The sequence below is a fragment of the Glandiceps talaboti genome, chromosome 17, assembly GCF_964340395.1.
Source record: "Glandiceps talaboti chromosome 17, keGlaTala1.1, whole genome shotgun sequence".
NCBI classification, from domain to species: domain Eukaryota; kingdom Metazoa; phylum Hemichordata; class Enteropneusta; family Spengelidae; genus Glandiceps; species Glandiceps talaboti.
In genome coordinates this window covers 23,442,550-23,464,462 of record NC_135565.1, presented here as the reverse complement: position 1 = coordinate 23,464,462, position 21,913 = coordinate 23,442,550, and the positions used below count along the sequence as shown (strand labels likewise).

Sequence of the window (21,913 nt, the reverse complement as noted above, 5' to 3'; positions counted from 1 at the left end):
AATAAAAATCAGGATTGCCATACAAATTTTTGAAATACAAATTAAAAAATTGTGACAGAATTTAAGGTATTTGAGAATGCAATATACTTGCTGTATACTATGTTAGAATATTGGAAAGTGGGAAAATATAAGATATTGATAAGATAAGAGAGTGGACCACATATTTTGCTTAGACAAGGAAAAAGCTCTGACATGGCTAACTTTGGAGAGATTTTAAGATATTTTGTTTTCAGAGAAGTGATTACTGAGATAAATTCAACCTTAACTAAAGATCAGTGATTTACAGAGAAGTGATTACTGAGATACATTCAACCTTAACTAAAGATCAGTGATTTTCAGAGAAATGATTACTGAGATACATTCAACCTTAACTAAAGATCAGTGATTTACTTAAGGTTATATATATATAATCAAGATTGACAATGTTAACATAACTTTGGTGTTTCTCACAAGTAATAGTTTCAAAGTTAAAAATACGTGGTATATTCATTTCTTTTTTTCTGTAAAGTAATATACAAAATTAATTTTGTTGTCTTTGCTAGAATTACATGTTATCAGTCAGGCCTACAGCCTAAGTAACCTAATATTGTATTATCAGTTTCTATGAATTTCTAAATTTGTTAAACTTTTCATCAATAAAAATCTCCAAAATTGATAAAGAAAAAGATTTCTTCATTCTATGTAAACATTTTCATATGTATTATATCAAGTTACCATAACAACAAGCAAAATAACAATTACCATTATTACATTTGAGAACACCAACATTTGAGACTGTCTATTGATAATACATGTAGCTAGCTGATGTGATAAGTGACACTAACACTGTTACAAAGTCAGTCATCACTAGAGTAGTGTTACCACCAAATTACTGAACTTAGTAGATATAGGGTAAGAACATGACAAGACCTACAACAGAGTGGTAAATTAACACTGTATCCATTTCACTTCATAGACTCTCAGCCTCCTTAGCTGTACTTGATATGATAAATGTTATTTCATATTTCATAATTACCCCTAACATTAATAGCAATATTTTCAATATAAACATTTTGGAAAGTTTTTAGTATAATGTTCAAAAAATACTTTTTGCTTTGATAATATCTTGTAAATATTAAATGTATAATATAAATATTCAATTACTGTGTGTAACAAACCTGTAGCAAAGTACACCGAGTATTCATTGTCAGACCAACTGAAAAGAATTCAATACATATCATATCATATTTGTTAGAATTATCTGTTACTCTAAGCATCATTTCATATCTGTTGATTGATATCATCTCGTTAGATAACAATATAATCAGCATTGATCACATAACTTGAATACCTGCAGGCATTCCTAAAAGTTTGTGTCATATAATTTATTATTGGGTAAATATCTCGTATATCTACATTGAATTAAGTAATTTGCATGATATGCATCTTAAACAGAATGGTAGAGTAATTTGCATAATAACTAAAAGAACATCTACATCTTAAGTGACACAAACTGAGTTGATAAGTTTTTTCTTCAAGTGAAACCATTTACATGTACATAAACCAATGAATAAACTCTTCTAGTACAATGTTAATGTCAATGTATACCTTCTATGACATTATGATTACCTTCTGGAATTGTTAGAACAGTTGATAGCACAGTAGAGATCTCCTGAACATTTTGATATGATAGTATTAATAAAGTATGCCATGGGACTATTTAGAAGTTATACCTTGATTCAGTCAATTGCAAGTGATGGTTAATTAAGTGCTTCAGTAAATACAATACTGGGATGCCTTGTAAAACTTACACCCAAAACTATATATAAACTCAGCTTGTGCCCCTTTAACAGTTACTTGATAATCCCTTGTTTAATTAGCATAATTTGACATTTGAGACTAGACTATCAAATCTCTGTAGGGACACAGAGTGAGTCATACAGTTCTAGGCGTCTGAATTCCTCTCAGCATACATAATTTGACCACAGAATTCAACTTTGTTTTACGATAATAACTCCTATACTATCCTATATATAATTAGTCTGGATGACCAGCCTGTGGTTCTAAGGTATAAATTGTAACGATACTGTATAGGAACTAGACTATGTGAGTGGAGGTATAAATGGTAACGATACTGTATAGGAACTAGACTATGTGAGTTGAGGTGTAAATCGTAATGATACCGTATAGGAACTAGACTATGTGAGTGGAGGTGTAAATCGTAGTGATACTGTATAGGAACTAGACTATGTGAGTTGAGGTGTAAATCGTAATGATACTGTATAGGAACTAGACTATGTGAGTTGAGGTGTAAATCGTAGTGATACTGTATAGGAACTAGCCTAATATATAATAGAGATGGCAGTCTGTAATGCAGACATTGTGTTAACTATACAGAATCAACATTCTTGGACAAGAATGTAGACATCATTCAAATACAGTATGTAACATTGTATTTAGTTTAACAAGTCTCTGTCATCTCAAATGGAATTCTTTAATGCAGACATCATTTAACCACATCAAAAAATTGCGATCTGTGTCCAACTGACAAAACTATAGAGTCTAAATTCCTGAAGGTTCAAAAATTCTTTCTCAAACTTCGCGGTCTACAAGGCAGGATAAAAAGGAAATTAGAAATTAACTTCAAGACAGACTGACGACAGAAATGTGTTTATGCTATGTCTATGTAGTAAAGTTTACATGTCTAAATCTATATGATACCTACTTTATCCAATGAGTCCATGGAATTAAGGTTTCCATTACTGGGGTAGTGTACCCAGAGTAAAGGAGTATTCCATACGGTAACTTAAGGAATGTATGTGTTGATCCGTCAGGCATGGTCACTGTCATTGGAGATTCATCTTTGTTTTGTCAGACTGTCATCAGTGACACACAAAGTAACAGCTGGATGAAGCAAATACACAGGGTTACCATGGCAACAGTACATATGGTAGCCATCAATGTTAATTGATGATACTTGTGGTTTATAGCAAACTTTTATACACTTTGACATATGTTTATCAAACCTTTCAACTCTCTATGTATCATTGATAAGTTGACACTTTAAAATGATACAATTAGGTCTCTGTCTTAACTTACAATATTTCATCTCTTTAACATATAAGATGGTTGACCTGAAGGAGAGGACACTGGCCATGTCAACCATCCACCTGGCTAGGGGGAGGGGGAGGGGGTTGGGGGTGTGGTTATGTTTCATTCAATATTCAGCTTTTCTCAGACATTAAATTCAATCTTTTTGCCGTGACATTATTTATTATACATATTAAAAAAAGGTTGAAGAAATCCCTACTATGAAATCAAGTGTTCTAATTATGTCAGAAGACAATTATGATATCATAGAAGTCATTTATTGACATTATTATACTAGGATAGTTTATTAAATCAAAGGATTTAGGTTTTATGTATATAAATTTTATGTGAGTTAAAAAGTATAAATATTTTCACTTGAGTAAAAAGACACACATACTTTGAACTTTACAAACCAATGCTAATTCAATCATACAAATAATTATATCAAAAGTAAGTTCTGTTTAAAAAATAAGTCAACAAGAGTCTATAAAATAAAATCCAAAGAAAGAAAAGGTCTTCAGGGTTACTCAGTTAACACAGGTCAAAGGTCAAATTAACACAGGTCACACACAGGTCAGTAATAGTCGGTTACCTTCAGTTTGTGTGTTTTAGTCCAGTTGTCTCCTTGCATTACACTCCAGGATCACAAAAATGTGCATAATTAGCCAGACAGTTAAAAACATTTTGTTTAACAGCTATTATCAGCGGTATTCCAGTTGATTCTACCTCCAGGAACCAGCATCGGAAATGTCTCAAATATTTTATTAGTTTCTCCATTAGTCTTCCACATTCTGTAATCAAAACATTGGCTGGCAGTCATATCATTGTCATGACAACTACCCCCTGTGGAGTAGATAGGTGCTGGTTCTGGGTAATACGAGAAGCTTCTATTAACTTCAAATAAATCAAATTGTAATTTCACTTGAGGTGTTTGTCTAGATTTGTGACAGGAATGTATTAATAACAACAACTAGAAAACGTTCACAGACTGTTTTTCTTGGCTTCACTTTTATCCTCAGAAGTCGTCAAGCTCTGGTTATTTTAAGGAATGCTACAGCTCACTGATTTCTTTACTTTCTAAGTTTCAAATGTAGGCAGTGAACTCAGTAGTGAATTAATGAAACTGACATAAGTGTGTAATATGACTCAAAGTTTTCTGTAAAACAGAAAAAAATAGAGAAAATATTTTAAGGTTGCTGATGACTCATCAACTTTTCCTAAAGTTTAGAAAGTTTGTTTCTGATTCTTTCATCCCAACATGGATTCAATTTTCCAATATCTTATGTTTCTTAGATTTACTTAATTTCTATTTCTTCAACTTTTATTATATAAGTATGTATTTGTTATTTATAGGTGACTTAGTAGGCCGTGCCATGCATTATCAGCAGAGTACAAGATCAAGGACATCGTTAGTATCTAACATTGGTAGTGGTAAACAATGTATGACATGGAGTCCTAGTGCATTACATACACTATATTATTTTATGAAATGTTGTCAACTAGAGTACAGTGAAAATCCTAATATAGATCCACCAACCTTACAACTAAATCCAGAAAGGTAAGAACAGTTTTATCAATCACAAATACATAGTCTGGCTGCTGAGACACCTCAGGCTACTCTGCTTACCCTAAAGGAGACCAGAGGTCACTATGCACTGTTCCACACAGATTGCTGTACAATACCCACACAGGTTTTATATTGTGCAGAGCTGTGTGGCTAGTCGCACAGTACCTGTACAGTGTTTGCTGCATAGTTTGATGGGAAAATGATGTCGCAGTAATGCTGCACTAGTGCGGTAGTATTTAATTTTCATAAGGGTACTAAGGATGCTAGGCTGCACTCATTACCTGTGAGAACTATTCAGCAACCCCCTAAGTATAGATCTAATGTCTTTACTACAAGACTATCCCTAATGTTACATAAAGGTGGTCAATAATACAAGAAAATATAGTAAAAGTTGAAATCTTGAGACATGTAGATTAGTGTTAGAAATTGATGATTTTAAGTTCACTTGAATTTCATTGATAATACAATCCTATCAGTAAAATATGTGGGTACTTGTATTCTCCATATATGAACACTTGGTGGCAGTATTCACCAGACTAGCACAGTGAGGTTTTCGTACCGACAGTTCAGCATGTCATTTAATTTGACCAATGGAAAGACTACAGAATAGACCAAAGCTGCTTATAAAAATATGTGGGTATTTGTATTCTCCATATATGAACACTTGGTGGCAGTATTCACTAGACTAGCACAGTGAGGTTTTCGTACCGACAACTCAGCATGTCATTTAATTTGACCAATGGAAAGACTACAGAATAGACCAAAGCAGCTTATAAAAATATGTGGGTACTTGTATTCTCCATATATGAACACTTGGTGGCAGTATTCACTAGACTAGCACAGTGAGGAAGACTACAGAATAGACCAAAGCAGCTTATAACAATATGTACTTATGATAGAAAAGAACCTGTGTGTACCAAAGAATATTGATATGAAAAGAATACTATAGCAAAAGAATAATTACACTGTGAAAACTGAAAAGCGTGGAAAGTTTTTGGAAAGGTTGAAGTTAAAGCTTGTCCTGTATGACTACACTCTTCTTAACACATTATTGAGATTTTGCAAGGAAAGATTTTGAGATCTCTAATCTAAAAATCCGTCATCTCTTCTTCACAGGCCATACGTAATCTTACCTCCTTTAGTGGAATGGATCCGTGTTGCAACCTCCTTCTGTGAATATCGCCATAGCAACGTTGTTGATGCAGATGATGTGAGGCAGACAGCAAGACTTCTCTTACCTGGAATAGACAGTGCTCCAAGACCTCTCAGGTATGGATTAAAGAGCTATAGGAATTATTATCGTGTTACCATGGTAACATTCACCATGATGCCATGATGTTTTGTAACATAAAAACTAGAAATATGAATAAAAATGATCAATTCTATACAACTTAAGGACATCAGATATTTGCCATTGAAAGTAGATGTAGAAATGCCAAACTATTATATTAACCTTGAGAACAAATGACCTGACAACAGCTGTAGAAATCTAGATGACAAATCAAGCCAAGTATTTGAAATTGTTAAGATAAATTTGTTGATAAAATGTTAAAGTTATAGTATATTTAACTCTACAGGACTGATGAGTCGATATGTTCAAGTCGTCATCTGGATGCCGCAGCCTGTGCAGCTAGTTTCCAGCAAGACTTGGCATTTAGAATGTTAGCATGTGGTAGAACTGATCTAGTACCACAGGCTATAGCTATGCTGGGTATGGATGGTATTAACACTATCAATGAACAGGTATGTATATTTTTTGAAATTTTTTTTTTTTGAAATTTGAAATTTATTCCACCAGAAGAGAAAAATATATACACAAACTTTGAAAGCAACGGATAGAAATGAAATATCACTTTATTTAACAAATAGGAGTGAAGCTTTCCTGGGTGCTTAAAATATTTACATTGTAGACATTTTGAAGCTTTCCTTCACCTTCCAAGAAAGTTAGAGATTTTTAGTATTTTTATGTAAAACATTGCCAGGAGTAATTGTTTAATACAGACATTTCAAGCAAAGGACTGTAGGGCAGTGTTGAAATGTCAACAGTTGAAATGAAGAAACCCAAAAATGGGCATTGCAGCACAGAAGAGATTAAACACCCATATATAAACTATATGTGTTCCAGTAAATGTGTAGGGACTAATGAACTCTGAGATTGGTGGCCAAATTTGTTATTTTGTTCTCATTTTTGTTACAGGGAATGACACCATTGATGTTTGCATGTGCTAGGGGGGATGAAGCAATGGTACAAGTACTCATAGATGCACATGCTGACCTGGATGTCACAGTAAGTAGATTAAACCAGTTCAAACTGGTTCTTATGAGACTAGTCCAACTTACAAGATTGTATTGATAAAAAGGTGTAGAATAATCTAACATGGTGACATACTGGATTGAACTAGTTTCAACTGGTTCTCTGCTAACTTGCAAGAGTTTATTTAACAGGAAGATCTAGTTCAGACATGTCTAAACAGTAATCGTCTGTGTAAACAAGTTATAAATAATCAGAATCCACATTTGTACAATCTTACATGGTCATGTAAAACCAATACATTATAAATAAACAACTGAGTATTTGGCATTTTGTCGAAAAGTTCACTAGTTTAGTTTAGAAATACTTAGTATATCAGAAAAGAAGTGAAACTTCTTTTGTGCCAATATTTAATTTTGAATTATTTTTCAGGTTCCTAACAATCCACATCAGTATCCCTGTATACATCCAGCTATCAGATATTGGACTGCAGTAACATTTGCCACAGCTAATGGACATATATCTGTTGTACAGGTATACTATGCTTATCATACCCTTTCTTTGCATCATATATTTTTACCATGAATTTACACTGGGTAGGAAGCCATTGACGCTTATAATAAAGACCCCTTACTGTTTTGAGGTGGTTATCAATACATGCTTTAAAATGAATAACTGATGTACTAGCAATAGCCCTTTCTGGTAAACTGTTCCAAATGTCTATGATACATTGACGTATATATCCAATATATAACTGTCCTTAAACAAATTATTTCTAACTGTGTCCTCATGTTTTGGAAATAGATACATTAAAAAACACAGCTTCAAAGACAATATGTCCTTGGACAAGTTTGAACAGCAAACTAGCTCTTCTGAGTTGTCAGGTTTCTAGGATTGTCAGATCCAGAGACTGTGATCTGTTCTTATAACTCTGTTACACTGCAGAATCATCCTAAAGAAACCGAAAGATTTATTTTCATATCTTCTGTTACTTGAAATTACTTGTCAATGAATAAATTATGTTTTTGTCAAAGTGCTAACCACTTCTACTTGTCTTTTACCCAGCTGTTACTAGAGGCTGGTGCTGACGTTGATGGGTCTGTAGATCGTAGTCATGACAACAACACAGAGACACCATTGCAGTTAGCTGCTGCAGCAGGTTAGTTACTGCTAATGCTCAGTCCTGTTCTGTTCTATCTATTTCTATTCTATTCAAAGGGACTTCACAGTGAAAAAAGATAAAATGTTACTTTTGAAACCTTCCATGGAAAATGTCTTCTTAGTAAAAAATCTGATCAGATTTTTGTACTATTTGTTTGGTAATTTAAGTCATTGTATATTTTAATATTTTGGAGGAATAAAATTTGAAAATATTTATATAAATTCAAATTAATATTAATCCTTAGTGTGACAAGGATGAGAGAAACCAGTTTATATTTTGTGGAGTGATCATTTTTGCAATTTTAAAACAAAAACAGGATGAAATATTTAACATTGTAAAACAAGAAGAACAATTATATAACTTATTCCAAATATCAAAGCCATTAATGTTTTAATAATAATTTTGATCATCATTTTTATTTCTTTATAGGTCATTATGAATTGGTATCACTACTCCTGGCTAGGGGAGCTGACCCCTACCTTTCTACGGTTGATAAAACAAACTCACATAAGGGGTACTATAACTCATTTGCCTTGGCTGCAGCTCATGGACATCGCAATGTACTCAGGAAATTACTGTCACAACCACATATCTCAAAATCTACTGACTTTCTGTCATTGGAAGAAATCCTAGCAGAAGGGTCAGATACTGGTTTTACATCACCAAAGAAGAAACTAGATAATTCTAAAGTTAGAGACCAAGCTCTCCAGGTTAGTCAAATTATGTTGATTTCATTTTTTGACTAAATTTTACCCAAGAGAAATTTATAACATCACTGCCGAGAACAGAGTTTTTTATACATCAGAAGTTTAGTGCAAGTAATATCATCAAGGCATATTCTAAGTGGAAGGAACACCTGAATCTTTTCAAGCTAATTCTAAATTGAGCTCCTATGCCTTGAAGTCAACATGGCAATGTGATATATATCATAATTCATTGATCATCACATACTATAAATTCTAAAACCATATCTTGCACATCAATTTAATGATGATATGTGTTATGTCTACTCTAGGAAGCAATGTACCACAGCTGTGAACATGGCTACTTGGATGTTTCCATGGAGTTAAGGAGTCTAGGTGTATCATGGACATTGCATTGTTGGACAGAGACACTAGCTACAGCTAAACAACTCCATAGGAAAGCTATAGTTCAGTGTTTATTGAGAGATTTCTGTTCAATTAAACCTGATGAATATAATGGTGAATTTTGTGATGATGGACTTCCACAAATGTTTGAAGCCTTCAGACAAAGCAAGGTAACTATAGTAACAACTGTTTATGTATATATATATGCATATATGTATGTATATGTTTATGTATATGTGTATGTAAAACTAAAGACTTAAGCTGTAGTTTACTTGTGTTGATTATGAGAGATTACAAGAATAAGGAATGAAAACAGAAGACTTCTTTCGTATGGCCGTTGGGGGCGCTGTACCACATAAATTAAATTTTGTGATGGTGGACTTCCACAAATGTCTTCAGAAGAGCAAGGTGAACATGACACTAAATGTTATATAAATGTGAAAATTCCTGAATACGTTGTGTACATTGCAAGTAGGGAGTAAAGAGCATAAAATCTGTTTTGTGTGATTGTAGGTTGCTTTGTTATAAATTAAAGATTGATGGTGTAGTTGTAGAAATGGGATACTAAAAAAACGTAAGGTATGGTTATTTGACCGTTGGTGGCGCTGTAACATCTGATAGATTGTGTATATGTATTGCGTTTAATTCTCAAACACTTCTAGAATTCAGAAGTTCATTGTGACAGCCATTAGGGATTGAGAGTGGTTTACACGTGACTGCGTAGTGGACATCTACAAATAAAATTACTGTTTGGTTTTGAGGCATCAACCAAGATGTACATAAATCCATAGATGTAGATATGTCAGTAAATTTTATCTCCTGTGTTATTTTATAGAATGAAGTGATAGCTCAGCAGTTGTCTACTGTGTTTTGTACAGTCTATGGATATGAAGCCATTCCTGAAATAAAAGAAATCAACTTCTGTCCACCTGCAAGAATTGGTAAGACATCAAAATTGTATGTTTTTTAGAGTCAGGAATTTCATTTCAACTATCAAATGTCTGATTCATTTCTATTTATAAGTCATGTCATTTTAGATGTACAAATGAATAATTGATGCTGGTATGCTAAATTGTGGGTGCGTGATACACCCATTGCCAGTGTAAAATGAATGAAATAGTTTTTGTACACATTTTATGAGAAAATTATTGAAATGCTAATTAAAAGATTGATATATCAATATCTCACAGTCTTCTTTCATTCAAAATTGCCATTACTTTCCTCTAAAAATGAACAACACTACACAGTCTGTGAGCAAGTACTCTGGTAATTGACACATGCACAGTCACCCTACCAAGTGTTTTGCATACTGCAAGGTAAAAGAGGTCAGAGCAGTTCGCAGATGGTAATTAAAATAATTGAAACATTTACAACTTATTCTCCAATATATTTCTTCATGCAGCTGGAAAATACTAATGACCTAAGGGTTGTCACTACTTGTCTAGCGACTCGTAGTGACAAAGGCCCCTTGGGTCACTCGTATTTTCCATGGCTGAATGAAGAAAAAGATTGAGTAATAACATGTTAATGTATTGACATTAACCTCCTATTCTTTCTCTTGGACAGATCCTCAATATGTGAATAACCCAGACATGTCTGATGTTACATTCATTGTTGAAGGCCGACCATTCTACGCACACAAGATTATTTTAGTCACAGCATCAAAACGCTTTAAAGCTATGTTGTCGGATAAATTTAGTGAAAGTACACAACCCTGTGTGGAAATCAATGACTTTAGGTATCATGTGTTCAAGGTGAGTTATACAGTGGTTTTATTTAACTTTAACACTTGGTAGTCAAGGTGAGTCATACAGTGGTTTTATTTAACTTTAACACTTGGTAGTCAAGGTGAGTCATACAGTGGTTTTATTTAACTTTGACACTTGGTAGTCAAGGTGAGTCATACAGTGGTTTTATTAGCACAACTGAACTTGTTCAGTAGTGCTATAGGGATCGCCCGGCGTCTGTCTGTCTGTGTGTGTGGATGTGTGTGTGTGTGTGTGTGTGTGTAAACAACTTAAAGTCAAAAACCGCTGAACCGATTGCCACGATATTTGGTGGGTCCATTACTTTGGGTGTCTAGTTGGGAAATTGTTCAAATCAAAATGATCGCATCACAGGTGTGTGATTTGGGTCAAAAAATGTGATTTTTGGTCAAAAAACTTAAACTCAGAAACTACTGGGCAGATTGGTGCGAAATTTGGTGGGAACATTCTTAAGGGGGTGTAAAGTAAGATTTGTTCATGACGGGATGATTCCATCAGTGATATGCAAATTAGGGCTAAAAATGTGTCTTTTTGGTTAAAAATCTATAATTCTAAAACTACTGAGCAGATTGGGCTGAAATTTAATGGGAATGTATCTAGGGATGTATGGACGAAGAAATATTAAGCATACCATGATTCCATGAGTGATATGCAAATTAGGTGTAAAAATGTTCATTTTTGGTCAAAAACTTATATCTCAAAAAGTACTTGGTCAATTAGTCTGAAACTTGGCAAGATGTTTCTGAAACTGTTATTCTGCAGATTTTCTTAAAAACATTTTGACAAAATTGGCCCTAGCAACCATGACCACACCCTTTAGCAACAACCAAATGACAGTATATTTTGGTCAAATAACAACATCATCTGGTAAGCAAGTGAGTAAACATTCAAAAAATGTATGCAAATACCCTAGCAACCATGACCACGCCCATAGCAACAGCCAAACGGTGGTGTATTTCACAAAGATAACAATAGGGTTTAATAGATAATTGAATAAACATCCAAAAAATGTATGTAAATTTGCATAGCAACAAGACCACGCCCATAACAACAGCCAAATAATCACGTATATTGCAAAGATAACAACAGGAATAGAAAGACAGATGAATAAACATTCAAAAAATGTATGCAAATACCCTAGTAACCATGACCACGCCCATAGCAACAGCCAAACGGTGGTGTATTTCACAAAGATAACAACAGGGTTTAATAGACAATTGAATAAACATTCAAAAAATGTATGTAAATTTTCCTAGCAACAAGACCACGCCCATAGCAACAGCCAAATGATCACGTATATTGCAAAGACAATATCAGGAATTCATACACAAGTGAACAAAAACATACACAAATGTATGCAAATATATCTAACAACATGACCACGCCCATAGCAACAGCCAAATGATAGCATTTATCGTAAAGATAGCAACATGGTTGGATAGGCATCTGGATAGTTATTCAGCAAATAAACACCTATTGTTAGCATAGACTAGCATATGGATAAACATTTTTAAAAACTACAGTTGTGCTACAACGCCATTGGCGGTATTTTTTAACTTTAACACTTGGTAGTCAAGGTGAGTCATACAGTGGTTTTATTTAACTTTGACACTTGGTAGTCAAGGTGAGTCATACAGTGGTTTTATTTAACTTTAACACTTGGTAGTCAAGGTGAGTCATACAGTGGTTTTATTTAACTTTAACACTTGGTAGTCAAGGTGAGTCATACAGTGGTTTTATTTAACTTTATCAATTGGTAGTCAGATATAGCCAAGAGATCTGTTTTGCAGCTACACTTTTCAATTGATTTCTATTGGTCTAATAGTAACCACTTTATAAATTAGTTAGTCTAGATGCTTATAATGTTTAGTAGTCTGTGTCCTGGACTGGACTACTGCTAATTTGATAGTCTAGATACAATGTTTAGTAGTCTATGTGTCCTGGACTACTGCTAATTTGGTAGTCTAGATACAATGTTTAGTAGTCTATGTGTCCTGGACTACTGCTAATTTGGTAGTCTAGATACAACGTTTAGTAGTCTATGTGTCCTGGACTACTGCTAATTTGGTAGTCTAGATACAATGTTTAGTAGTCTATGTGTCCTGGACTACTGTTAATTTGGTAGTCTAGATACAATGTTTAGTAGTCTATGTGTCCTGGACTACTGTTAATTTGGTAGTCTAGATACAATGTTTAGTAGTCTATGTGTCCTGGACTACTGCTAATTTGGTAGTCTAGATACTATGTTTAGTAGTCTATGTGTCCTGGACTACTGCTAATTTGGTAGTCTAGATACAATGTTTAGTATAAATCTATGTGTCCTGGACTACTGCTAATTTGGTAGTCTAGATACAATGTTTAGTAGTCTATGTGCGCTGGACTACTGCTAATTTGGTAGTCTAGATACAATGTTTAGTAGTCTATGTTCCCTGGACTACTGCTAATTTGGTCGTCTAGATACAATGTTTAGTAGTCTATGTGTCCTGGACTACTGCTAATTTGGTAGTCTAGATATAATGTTCAGTAGTCTATGTGCCCTGGACTACTGCTAATTTGGTAGTCTAGATACAATGTTTAGTAGTCTATGTGCCCTGGACTACTGCTAATTTGGTAAGTCTAGATACAGTGTTTACCCGGTAGTAGTCTATGTGTCCTGGACTACTGCTAATTTGGTAGTGTAGCTACAATGTTTAGTAGTCTATGTACCCTGGACTACTGCTAATTTGGTAGTCTAGATACAATGTTTAGTAGTCTATGTACCCTGGACTACTGCTAATTTGGTAGTCTAGATACAATGTTTAGTAGTCTATGTGTCCTGGACTACTGCTAATTTGGTAGTCTAGATACAATGTTTAGTAGTCTATGTGCGCTGGACTACTGCTAATTTGGTAGTCTAGATACAATGTTTAGTAGTCTATGTTCCCTGGACTAGTGCAAATTTGGTAGTCTAGATACAATGTTTAGTAGTCTATGTGTCCTGAACTACTGCTAATTTGGTAGTCTAGATACAATGTTTAGTAGTCTATGTGTCCTGGACTACTGCTAATTTGGTAGTCTAGATACAATGTTTAGTAGTCTATGTGTCCTGGACTACTGCTAATTTGGTAGTCTAGATACAATGTTTAGTAGTCTATGTGTCCTGAACTACTGCTAATTTGGTAGTCTAGATACAATGTTTAGTAGTCTATGTGTCCTGGACTACTGCTAATTTGGTAGTCTAGATACAATGTTTAGTAGTCTATGTGTCCTGAACTACTGCTAATTTGGTAGTCTAGATACAATGTTTAGTAGTCTATGTGTCCTGGACTACTGCTAATTTGGTAGTCAAGATACAATGTTTAGTAGTCTATGTGCGCTGGACTACTGCTAATTTGGTAGTCTACAAACAATGAACCATATGGACTTTAAAACAAGTAGATATTTACTCATACAGATGTGCTTTGTACCAAAAAAACTGACACTTTGATATCTTTGTTTCTTACTACAGATTGTAATGCAGTATTTGTATCATGGAGGTACTGAGACATTGACCATAGATGAAACTGACGTTATTGAGGTGAGATTTGTCTTCTACAATATCCTACCATTCATTTAAAAAATTGTTATGATATAGACAAATAGTACATCTGCAGTGTGATACTGAAAATATGCAAATTCACATTGTAATACCTGATCACTGTATGCAGATGATATGCAAATTCACATTGTAATACAGGTTAGCTGTATGCAGATGAGATGCAAATTCACATTGTAATAACAGCTCACTGTATGCAGATGATATGCAAATTCACATTGTAATACCTGATCACTGTATGCAGATGATATGCAAATTCACATTGTAATACTGAATAGCTGTATGCAGATGAGATGCAAATTCACATTGTAATACTGGATAGCTGTATGCAGATGAGCATACAAGTGTAACATGCACATGAAAGTATGCACAATCCAGTTACATTGATGAAATTTGCTATTTTATATAAAGATATGTAATGATCACAAAAACAAAATATTACAGGACAGCAAGAGAACAGAACCTCAGTAACAATAATGAACACAACAAAAGTAACATCTTGTAAGCAGTGCTGATAGCCGCCAAAAACAAACCAGCTAATCTGAAAAAGGGTCGGTAGCCGGCAAGAATAAACCAGCTAATCTGCAATGTTTTGTCGGCTACTTTTTCTGAAATTTGTTTAAAGTTCTTTATTTCAACCAGTATATTTCCATCATTGGACTGATTTATTAGTCTCAATCCTCCATAAAATACCTACTTGTCATATTTTACCAACTATTCTTAATTTTAGTTACATCCCTGCTGTAAGCAATTATTCTTAATTTAGCTACATAACTGTTGAAAGCATTGTTTTAATTTTAGTTAGCAATAAAGGAGTTTTTTCATATTCTTCATTATTTCAGATTTTCTGATCATCAAATTAATATTTCATCTTTTTTATTTTTGTTTTCTTCTAGGTTATGGCAGCTGCTAATTTCTTCCTACTAGAAGGTCTACAGAGACATTGTGAGATCCTGTGTTCTAAGATGTTAACTTTTGATAACGCTGTCAAGTTTTATAAACATGCAAGGGTAAGTAGTTGTTAGAGTTATTTAAACAAGATTTGATAATTACAACGATATACAGTTCTTTATATTCATTGAGATGTAAGCATAGACATGTAAGTTGGACGTAGCTTAGCAAGTCTTGTACATCACTACTGCCAGAGATCAGATCAATATCACTAAACATAAGTTGGAAGTAGTTTAGCAAGTCTTGTACATCACTACTGCCAGAGATCAGATCAATATCACTAAACATAAGTTGGAAGTAGTTTAGCAAGTCTTGTACATCACTACTGCCAGAGATCAGATCAATATCACTAAACATAAGTTGGAAGTAGTTTAGCAAGTCTTGTACATCACTACTGCCAGAGATCAGATCAATATCACTAAACATAAGTTGGAAGTAGTTTAGCAAGTCTTGTACATCACTACTGCCAGAGATCAGATCGATATCACTAAGCATAGACATGTAAGTTGGAAGTAGCTTAGCAAGTCTTGTACATCACTACTGCCAGAGATCAGATCGATATCACTAAGCATAGACATGTAAGTTGGAAGTAGCTTAGCAAGTCTTGTACATCACTACTGCCAGAGATCAGATCGATGTCAAAGTCATCTAGCATAATGAGAGTCATCCTAATCTGACCACTATGTATATACAGAGTAGGTCAATAGTTAACAAGGTATCCATTCCATGTAAGGAAATAGGGAATCTATGAAGCTATTTACAGATGTTCACATTTGAATACCTTGTATGTAAGGTACACCACATTGACCAACCCCTTACACATAGATTTAGACCATTGACCAACCCCTTACACATAGATTTTGACCATTGACCAACCCCTTCCACATAGATTTTGACCATTGACCAACCCCTTACACATAGATTTTGACCATTGACCAACCCCTTACACATAGATTTTGACCATTGACCAACCCCTTACACATAGATTTTGACCATTGACCAACCCCTTACACATAGATTTTGACCATTGAAGGCACAGGAACATAAAGTATCTTAAAGTCTATTTAATGTAAACTGTCAATATTGTTACTGATTTTCAGTTGATCTTTTTTTAACCTTCCAGTTATACAATGCCAGAGCACTAATGGAATATTGTGAGGGATATTTCCTAGCTAATATGCCGGAACTACTGGATAAAAGTGAATCCTTTAAGAAGCTGGTTTTTAACAGTAAACTGCCAACCTACGATGTCATTCAGGGATTACAACACACACTGACACAGAGGGTGCTACAGAGGCAAAGTACCATTGTGTGATTACCTTGATATTATGAACAAGGATATTGGATACTGCTTCATATTGTGAACAAACTGGATATAGTGCACACATAAAGAAATGTCTTGACCTTGCAAACAGCATGATCTGTAATAACACATTTGTATTTAAGAATACTTGTGAAGATGCTTTGATCAGCTGTGTTAAATAACAGGAATTATGTAGTAAGTTCATGATGCTGTGAACAAACTTGATAAACTGAACACCTCGAAGTTGTGTACAACACTGTTCACAATAAGACACACAAACATACATACATACATACATACATACATACATACATACATACATACATACATACATACATACATACATACATACATACATACATACATACAAACATACACACACACACGTACGTACGTACGTACGTACGTACGTACGTACATCCATCCATCCATACATACATACATACATACATACATACATACATACATACATACATACATACATACATACATGTGAAGATGCTCCTACCAACTGTGTTGTTAATACATATGGAGTTTATGATACTGTGAACAAACTGAACACTTTAATATACATGCACCTGTATGTTGTGGACAGCACTATCTATAATAACAAATATATTTATGAAGATGTTAACTATATTAACTGTAAAAGTTCATAATAATCCTTCATATTGTGAACATGTGGATAATGTGAACTCATACAGGCTACTTATACCTTGATATTATCAACACCTCATTTTGCTAAAAATGTGTAGACAGTTTTGTTGAGAATGTTGAAGGTCAATAATATTTTATAAAGTTGTCCATGAAAGTGATAAATGGCTTCTCAATATAAAGTCCATCGTGTCTCCTTCAAATTTATGTAATATACAATATTGTTATGAAATATCATGTAGTACAGTACCTATGTTGGTATTCTAGATGTCATGACAACCATCCACAAATACAAACTAGATGTCATGACAACCGTCCACAAATACAAACTAGATGTCATGACAACCATCCACAAATACAAACTAGCTAGATGTCATGACAACCATCCACAAATACAAACTAGATGTCATGACAACCATTCACAAATACAGATTGAACCCCTGTATGTGTACTTGGCAAAGTCATTTAGTAGATCATTTACAGTACATTTATTAAGGGCCCCTATAGTCACTTTGCAAGGCTGTTGTGTCATATCAACGTTTTCTTAAGGCTGGTAAGTAGGTATAAATGTGCCTACATTTGAATGTTCCACAGGTATGTTACTGGGGTTCCTGCCAAAAATATTGTACAAAGCTTGGCAACGTGTGCAAGTATTACCTCAACCCCATAAAGCAAAAACATTGATTTATATGAGAGTAAAGTACTTCGTCTCAAATATTTACGCATTGTCAATTTCTTTTATGGTATATAAAAACAATAATGTTCAAAATATATCAACCCATTTAATTTTGATGTTGAGTTGTAATTAGAACATATACAGTGAATTCAACTCCGGACCACATCTTGAAAAGTTTATGCAGTGACTCGAATACCCAGCAGAGGTCAAAGGTCAATGAACATTGAAACAAAATATCTATTTATGTTTAACAATTTTTTAGTTTGCAACTATTTATGAAATTTGGAAAAACCAACCAGTTATTTAGAATATTTGAAAGCAGTGTAGTGTCAGAAATTTTTTTACAAAAATCATGAATAACATCCGATATCTATTAAAAAGTACTACTTTACTAAATATAAATTAATCCGTTGCCATGAAAAAATTATTTCCTTCCACCACATGTGTATAGAAAATTTGTTGCCGTGACAACAGTCGTTATAATATTCTTGTTTCCATGGTGCCCATTATAAAGTTTTCAGAATCAACCATTCAAATATAAAACTAACAACTCAGTTTCGCTCCCTTTGACAACATAAACACCAATTTGTTGATTATAAAAGTGTTCTTTTAAATATTTATTTCAAAACCAATCATGTTATAAAAGTGCAATTTCAAATTATTGTTACACCTATTGTATGTATGTAGTTAACTATTTGCCATCATCTCTTCTATTACTGTTTATGTTAAATTTTGTTTTATTGATAAATAAAGAATTCTGTGTACATTTCAAAGATTTAGTGTGGTGTCTTTTTTCTTATTTAGGCCAAATAAAAAGAATATTGTGTGTGTCGGATAACCCAACCGATCCTAGTTTCAGCCCCAAACCCTTAACATTTTTCTGTTTGCAAAAAGGTAAATTGGTAACAATTTACTTCTATTTTCTTGTACATCTTAAAATGCCTTAGCCTCATCCGTAGTCACTTTTTTAAAAGAAAATCTTATTCCAGAGAGGAACCAGGTCTTCTTAGACTATAACAGTACAGTCTGCACAATGTGTTCATCTACCTAACTTAATAACATGCATGCGTATGTCTGTCTGTCTGTCTGTCTGTCTGTCTGTCAGATTGTTTGTTTTTTTGTTTTTTTGTTTGTTTGTTTGTTTGTTTGTTTGTTTATTTGCTATCTTGTTTATACATTGTCGAAACTTCCTTTTGAATTTCGTATGACGTAATTCTGTACGTGGTATAAACCTACAGCAATGCACGAATACTAGCTAAATCATCCAATTCGATGGACAACAAAATCACACTTTTTAAAATGAATACTTTATTATAATAAATGAGAAACTTATTCGATGACCATGGTTTGATGTTTATATCTTGGGTTTCAACAATAATGAGGTCTGACTAACACTATCAAGATGACGCGCGAATTCGCTCATACATGACGTCATGAGTGGAGATGTTTGTGTTAGGGGTAAATCATCACATTCAAAGTATTTTCTCATTTTGATACGCTTTAACGTTTTGCTGTGTTGTCTTATTTGGTTTTTTGAGTGAGTGAGTGAATGAGTTAGTCAGTCAGTCAGTCAGTCAGTAACATTGCTGTAATTTATTGAAATATCTGGCTTGACAATAATTTGGATCCAATTGTTACATTTTTATGTTATTAAGAGTGTGGATCGAGTAAAAATAAAATATTGTATGTTGGAAACATTTGAATGACGTCATACTATGAAACGTCGCCGTATTAGTAAGGGAACGAGTAGAATTTTCCGAGTCGACCGGGCGGGAACAGGGTTGGGGAGAAAATGGAGGGGTGCAAAGTTGGGACGTTGACAAATTCTGATTGTTTGAAAAGGGGCTTTGAGTAGTTTGTCTAAATGATGTGATGCTCTTTAAACGAAATTAAACCTCAGGTTGATTCCTGTGTATATTTACCGCATAATATGCCAATATTTAATCACCACACAGGTAATCGCCATGCATGGTATATGTGTTGTGTACGTACCTATGACCATAGACAGTGGAGGGGAGACTCCCATAGACAGTGGAGGGACTCCCTCTCCCTTCCACTGTCTATGCTATGACGTATACATAAAAATGTCTCTGTAGCCCATGGGGAGGGGCTCCAAAACATTGGGGGCCGGGGAGGCATAACATTTTTGAAAGCACTGGAGGGGGGGGGGGTTCCTCATCAATGCAAGTAGCAGTGATCAGCGATATAACAGTATTGACAAGATTTGTTTTCACAAGTAGACGACGTCGACGTCCTGATTCGGTTGAACTGACTTTAGGCTATATAATACTACTTCATGAATCGTGAAAGAAGCCCCGTCTGACAGTACATCATTAACAGTTACTTGTTTGAACCAATACTATCAAGAATATAACATCCTGCTTTTCATTCAGTCAGAAAATTGACGTCATGTGCCAATCAACATAGCCGACAACTTATTCCATACTTTGCATGCCTTGTAAAAACTACCGTAACGTTATACTTATACAAGACAATCATATATAATTGAAAACGTTGCTGTAGGCGTACGAAGTGTTTAACAGATAAAATACAGAAATAAAATTTAAACCTAATAATCACCAAATTTTGTTGTACAAACAACCCCAAATTACTTAATGTAATTGTTTCATTAATTCACTGAAGAGCTAAGATGAACTAAGACGTTCGTTTGTAAGTAAAACTAAAACAAGTCCATCACAGACAAGGACAATTGTCTGTGCATCCATCGATTTAGTTGTTGTCAGCATTAGACTTGTCAAACAAACAGAGCTAATCTTTGCTAACTATGACTTTACTGTTAAAATATATGGACAAAATGCCTGTATTTGAAGTGTAAAACGTCATTTCGATTAATCCTACTTGACCGTTATATTGTATCATTGAAGTCACTAGAAAGAAATAATGGAGTATGTTTAGTTTTTAAATTTTATGCTATTATCATAAATGTTGAAGTACATGTGCATCATACCTAGCTATACACTCTTAGTAAGTGTCCTGTATGAATCTCAGTCTATACAACACTAGCGAAAACCTCTAGTAGTCTGTCTGAATAAAACGGATCTTCTTCATATCTCATATTGTTCTTCTCTCAATGGCCTTAATTGCGGAAATTTCCACGACGCTTGGATGAAATATCTCAAATAGAATGATTTTCACAAGTTTCGGTATTAACATATAGAAAAATATAGAAAAACTTATTGTTGCGATCATTTCGAGCTCGAATACATCCGATGTTACATATCATATTCTCTCATCTCGTCTCTAATACTGTTGAACGTCGTTATTACGTTAAACTCCCGTGTAGAACAATTTAATGATTGACAATATATATTTGACAAAATATTTTTTTCTCGAGGATTGTAAGAATTGTGCACGTACTTACAGAAAAGGCTGCAAATACTGTTTTTGAAAACCGATTTGCTTCTTCCCTATTTGAACGCAAAATCTTACTTTTGAATGAGAAAACTCCGCCCGAGCCCTTTTGACAGACTGCAAATTACGATATATACGCTTTCTATAATTTCAACCGTGCTAAACCTGTCTGTCGTGCAAACATTTCTAGATTCTCTCCCGTTTTTGAAAACGTCAATCTTTCTGCACTATCACATTTTAGGTCTACACGATAGACATTTTTTATTTTCAAACCTGCCAAAAATGTCTACCGTGCAGCATGATTTTGGTGTGCACCACAATTGACCAAGCCAACATTAGCCATGATATGGATGACAAATCGGTATAGTTTGGATGGTTTTCATAAACAACGCTACTATGTTTTCCTCGTTGGCAAAAGAATATGAAACAACATGTACCAAGTCCATGTTTGTCACTCAATAAATTGAAGGGGGAAAGCTA

The 21,913-nt window shown here is 34.2% G+C and overlaps 1 protein-coding gene across 1 annotated transcript in view; it reads left to right on the top strand.

Moving 5' to 3' along the window:
* The window catches only part of LOC144448407 (ankyrin repeat- and BTB/POZ domain-containing protein 3-like), a 43,304-nt gene extending 26,481 nt beyond the window's left edge, over positions 1-16,823 (top strand). Inside the window, exons 3-15 of the mRNA XM_078138641.1 lie at positions 4,423-4,627; positions 5,753-5,905; positions 6,214-6,379; positions 6,834-6,923; positions 7,320-7,421; positions 7,953-8,046; positions 8,479-8,759; positions 9,065-9,307; positions 9,973-10,078; positions 10,704-10,891; positions 14,391-14,459; positions 15,374-15,487; positions 16,552-16,823. Of these exons, the coding sequence (XP_077994767.1) occupies positions 4,443-4,627; positions 5,753-5,905; positions 6,214-6,379; positions 6,834-6,923; positions 7,320-7,421; positions 7,953-8,046; positions 8,479-8,759; positions 9,065-9,307; positions 9,973-10,078; positions 10,704-10,891; positions 14,391-14,459; positions 15,374-15,487; positions 16,552-16,743 (1,983 nt within the window). The 5' untranslated portion in view covers positions 4,423-4,442 and the 3' untranslated portion in view covers positions 16,744-16,823. The remainder of the gene's footprint in view (positions 1-4,422; positions 4,628-5,752; positions 5,906-6,213; positions 6,380-6,833; positions 6,924-7,319; positions 7,422-7,952; positions 8,047-8,478; positions 8,760-9,064; positions 9,308-9,972; positions 10,079-10,703; positions 10,892-14,390; positions 14,460-15,373; positions 15,488-16,551) is intronic.
* Positions 16,824-21,913: the final 5,090 nt, after the last annotated feature.